Below are 4,894 nucleotides of genomic sequence, written 5' to 3' on the forward strand. Positions count from 1 at the left end.
GTAGTGAAGGGCGGGGTATAAATCCAATCTCTTCTTCTTCTTTTACCTCACAGGATGTCTGTTGTGGGGAGGGGAAGGGAAAGGAGTTTGTAAGCCGCCCTGAGACTCCCTTGGGTAGTGAAGGGCAGGGTATAAATCCAATCTCTCCTTCTTCTTGTACCTGCTGGATGACCTTGGGCAAGCCGTAGTTCTGGTCAGAGCTGTTCTTGAAAAAGAGCAGTTTCTGTCAGAGCTCTCTCAGCCCCACCTGCCTCACAGGGTGTCTGTTGTGGGGAGGGGAAGGGAAAGGAGTTTGTAAGCTGCTCTGAAACACCTTTGGGTAGTGAAAGGTGGGGTATAAATCCAATCTCTTCTTCTTCTTCGATGGGGTTGTTCCATGGCAGATCATCACGATTTTTTAAAAAAATTAACCCCTGCATCTCAGATTTTGATTAAAACGACTATACTGGGTCATCTCACATGTCAACGTACTTCATCCCATCGGCTTATGATTCTGTCACTAAAATAGCCTTATTTTAATAACAAACACAAATAAAATCCATCCATTTTGTTGAAAAATCCACTCATTAAAAAAAGAAGTTGCCTCAGGGCCCCTCCAGGATTACGGGCCCTGGAGCTTAAAGCTTCATTCGTTTCATAGTAGATCCGCCCCTGCTGAGGCGTGGGGCTTCATGCCGTCTCCCAAAAGTATTGATCCATCTGCCTGTCCTCTTCCCAAACTCTGCCTCTGTGCCGCTCACACTGTTCTCCACAGGGCAAATAACTCTTATAACTTGGCCTCCTTAGAACTTTGTTAGCCATAGCCAGAAATACCGTAGCCGCGGCACGGCTAGACAGACTTCCCCCCCACGATCGAATCTTGGCAAAATCGTGTTTGGGACCACTTCATTAAGTGTCCAAAATATCACTCAGCACACTCAATCTCTCCTCCAGCAAATTTGAAGAAAAATTTACAGCATCCTGATATTCACTCATTAACTATATGGTTGAATCTGATGTAGACCACGATCCAATCTTGGCAAAATCGTATTTGGGACCACTTCATAAATCCAAAATATAACTCAGCACACTCAATCTCTCCTCCAGCAAATTTGAAGAAAAATTTACAGCATCCTGATATTCACTCATTAACTATATGGTTGAATCTGATGTAGTTCCAGCAAATCCTCTATACAAATCGATGATATACTTTTGAAACTTGAACCTGAAACGTTATTTGGCTTAGATCTAAGATAATATCTGAAGTTACTTTCAGAACACCGATTTAAAATTTGCCTGTAAAGATATGTATTTATTATACAATCGTTGCCTTAAGAGATGTTTTGTAGTGTGTAATACAGTTCTTTGGCGTCTTCAGCCTGGACATAGGCCCCGTTCACACGCGAATTTGCCGTGGGAGAGCCACGATTGGATGGCGGATCCCGGGCACGATCACACCACAACATCTGGCAAGTGGAGCGCATCCGTGGCCAACCCGTGGCATGCCACCGAAAATGTGCAGGGGAAAAATACCTCCTCGAAGGTAGTAGCAAACGGTTTGCCACGGGCTGCCTCTGGACTCCCTTGGTGTGATCGCGCCGCCATGGTTTTCCCTCTGGCCATCTTCGTTGCCGTGCACACGCCGAGGGCCGGAACCGTGGGTTGCCGCCAACGCATCTGACCGCGTTATTGCGTGGCTAATTGCGGCGCCGCAAATAGCCACGCCTCCCCCCTGCGTTTTCCGGCCCATGTGACCGGAGCCATAGTTAAACATTAATGTTTTTTTCTAACCTATTTTTGTACTTCATCTGCAGACATCTATTGCACATACCTTGTATTGTTATTAAATTCTTAAATAACAAATTAAAAATTAAAAAAAAAAGAACTTGGCCTCCAAATTGCACTGAGTTCCCACAAGCTGTTTTCTCACATTTGTGAGAGATCCGTGGAGCCTTCGGTCTGGGGGTGGGTGGTTGGGGGATACGTCATCTCCAGCGAGGCCTGAGGCATGAGGGTGCTCTAATGCTGACTACCTGTCTCTTTCAGGGCCGGGGGGAGCGCGCCTACGATATCTACTCTCGCCTGCTGAGGGAGCGCATTGTCTGTGTGATGGGCCCAGTAAGTGTGGTCACCCTTCTCTGCCTTTCCCGCTTAGAGAAAAGGGTGTTCGTTGTACCTCTGAGTCTTTGCTCGAAGCCAGTTTCCTACATTTAGTTTGTGTTGGGTTTTTAAAAATCTGAGGTACATTCTTTCAAGTAGTTCAGCCGCTAAGGACATGACCCACGCGCAGAAGGTCCCAGGTTCAATCCTTGGCATACTCGGCTCAAAGATCTTCAGGGGCAAGGGACGGCGTAGTCGTGAGTGAGGCCCTGGAAAGCCAACGCCTGAATGAGGAGCCAGGCCTGGGCTGGATGAACCAGTATTCTGATGAGGCAGAAGTCCCCAAAGTAGTGGCCTGGAGTGCCAAAGCACCCGACAACACCTTTCATGGTGCCCGACAAGCGTTTTTAGAAAGGGCATGGTCCTTTTGCCCTGCAAGGCTCCTGAACGGTCACTGGAGATCTGATTGGCTGTGGAGATTTTTTAACATAAGAACATGAGAGAAGCCAATGGTGGATCAGGCCAATGGCCCATCCCGTCCAACACTCTGTCACACAGTGGCCAACAATACCTGGTGCCATCAGGAGGTCCATCAGTGGGGCCAGGACACTAGAAGTCCTCCCACTGTTGCCCCCCCCCTTCCAAGCACCAAGAACACAGAGCATCCCTTGCCCCAGACCGAGAGATCCTGTCTTTGCCTTGTGGCTAATAGCCACTGCTGGACCTCTGCTCCAGATGCTTATCTAATTAAGAACATTACTGCTGCCGCAGTACAAGGATCTTCACTGTGTGACTAAAGGTAAGCAACAGCAGCCATTTTGTGACTGGTTGCGCCTCCTGTGGCAGCCATTTTGTGGCTGGTTGCGCCTCCTGCGGCAGCCATTTTGTTGATGTGCCCACGACCTTCTGTCTTAAAAGACTAACAAAATTTGTGACAGGGGAGGAGCTTTTGTGAGTGACTGTTTTACTTTTTCAGATAACGGCTTCCCATCTCGATCTCTGCCCTCTGTCAGAATTCCAAAGGTGCCCACAGACCAGGGGCAGATGAAGGCTCACCAGAGCCCTCAGCACTGACCAATCTTAGTTCCCCCCCCTCCTTTCCATTTTAGTTGCTGACCTGTCTGACCAGATATACAATGCAGGTTGCAGCAATACAAAAATTTATTCATAGGATACTGTACAATATACTGTACAAACTAAGCCAAGCTTGGGCGACATAAAGTTCTTTTCATCCTTTTCTCAACTTTGTGGTGCCCCCTTTGGCCTTGGTGCCCTAAACACGCTTAAGGGTTAATCCGCCCCTGTCACAGACAGTGTTCCCTCTAAGCTGAGTTAGTGTGAGCCGGCTCACAGCTTGTTAGCCTCCAGCTCACACATTTTTATTTCCGCTCAGGGAGGAGGGCCCCTGAGCAAACGAACTGATGCAGCAGCAGCCAAATCGCTCTCTCACCACTTTAATGCCAGGAGGAGCTCACCAAGTAGAATTTTTGCTCACAGGACTCCACCGTTTAGAGGGAGCATTGTCCACAGGCTCAAAGGGCTGGGGAGCCCCGCGACGGGGTGTGAGGGGGCTTCGTACGTTACTGTGTCTCAGTCTCTCATCCCTGTCATGAAACGTTGTGGGCTGAAAGAAGGTGGCTCGTCTGAGGGGACTGAATGCACATTATAGTTGAGTGGCGAGGTGGACTTCTCGCAGGCCGGCTACGTAAACTTTTTTCTTTTTTTGGCATTTCTGGTCCAGGCAGGAGTGAAGGGGATGGGTGTGGCCAATACAGGGCAGAAACACTCTGCCTAGAATGAAGAGCAGAGGGAGGTGTTGTCGGCCCCAGCTGGTGCCAATGTTCCTTCTAAGTTATGGAGTCCTGTCAGCAAAAGTTCTACTCTGTGAGCTACTGGCATTAAAGTTGTGAGCCAGCAATTTGGCTACTGCATCAATTAGTTTGCTCTGGAGCCCTCCTTCCTGAGCTAAGGCAAAAATCTGTGAGCCAGAGGCTAAAAAACTGTGAGCTAGCTCACACTAACTCAGCTTAGAGGGAACCCTGGCTGGCACATGGTGTTCGGCACTCGGGAACTGTCCCATCTTGTGTCTTCTTGTCTCTAGATTGATGACAGCGTGGCCAGCCTGGTCATAGCGCAGCTGCTGTTCCTGCAGTCGGAAAGCAATAAGAAGCCAATCCACATGTACATTAACAGCCCTGGTAAGTCGCAGTGAAAAGCCAGAAACTGACTCCCCCCTCAAGGGACCCCCTTCGAGAGCCAGTTTGTCGTGGTTAAGAGTGCGGACTCTAATATGGGAAAACCGGGTTTGATTCCCTACTCCTAAACATGCAGCTGCTGGGGTGACCTTGGGTCAGTCACAAGTCACAAGAACTTGTGACTGACCCAAGGTCACCCAGCTGACTGCATGTGGAGGAGTGAGGAATCAAACCCGGTTCTCCCAGATTAGAGTCCGCGCTCTTAGCCACTACACCAAACTGGCTTAATCTTTTGCCTGTCAAATTTAATTCCCGCCCGCCCCGGGAACCCTTCAGCATTCAGCATTCATTTTATTTCGTTCGCCAGAAAAGACCCAAAGTGACTAATGTTGTTCTCTATCTTCTCCTCACCACAACCCTTGTAAAGTAGGCTGGGCGGAGAGAGTGTGACTGGCCCAAGGTCACCCAGCGAGCCTCCACGGCAGTCAGGGTTTTAACTCGCATCCCCCAGGTTCTGATTCAACACATCCCGCCGGCTTACGTCCAGGGCTCTGTTTTTCCGGCCGTACATTCTTACATCCTTATCTAATAAGGAAACTTCCCCAAGGCCTTTTTGTTTT

General features: G+C 49.0%; 1 protein-coding gene across 1 annotated transcript in view; it reads left to right on the top strand.

Annotated features, from left to right (window-relative positions):
• Positions 1 to 4,894, top strand: part of CLPP (caseinolytic mitochondrial matrix peptidase proteolytic subunit) — a gene marked incomplete at its 3' end in the record, with an annotated part of 15,976 nt that overhangs the window by 5,541 nt on the left and 5,541 nt on the right. The window contains exons 3-4 of the mRNA XM_015418301.1: positions 2,026 to 2,097; positions 4,181 to 4,277. Of these exons, the coding sequence (XP_015273787.1) occupies positions 2,026 to 2,097; positions 4,181 to 4,277 (169 nt within the window). The remainder of the gene's footprint in view (positions 1 to 2,025; positions 2,098 to 4,180; positions 4,278 to 4,894) is intronic.

Source organism: Gekko japonicus, unplaced genomic scaffold (genome assembly GCF_001447785.1).
Source record: "Gekko japonicus isolate JY-2015 unplaced genomic scaffold, Gekko_japonicus_V1.1 scaffold5451, whole genome shotgun sequence".
Lineage (NCBI taxonomy): Eukaryota > Metazoa > Chordata > Lepidosauria > Squamata > Gekkonidae > Gekko > Gekko japonicus.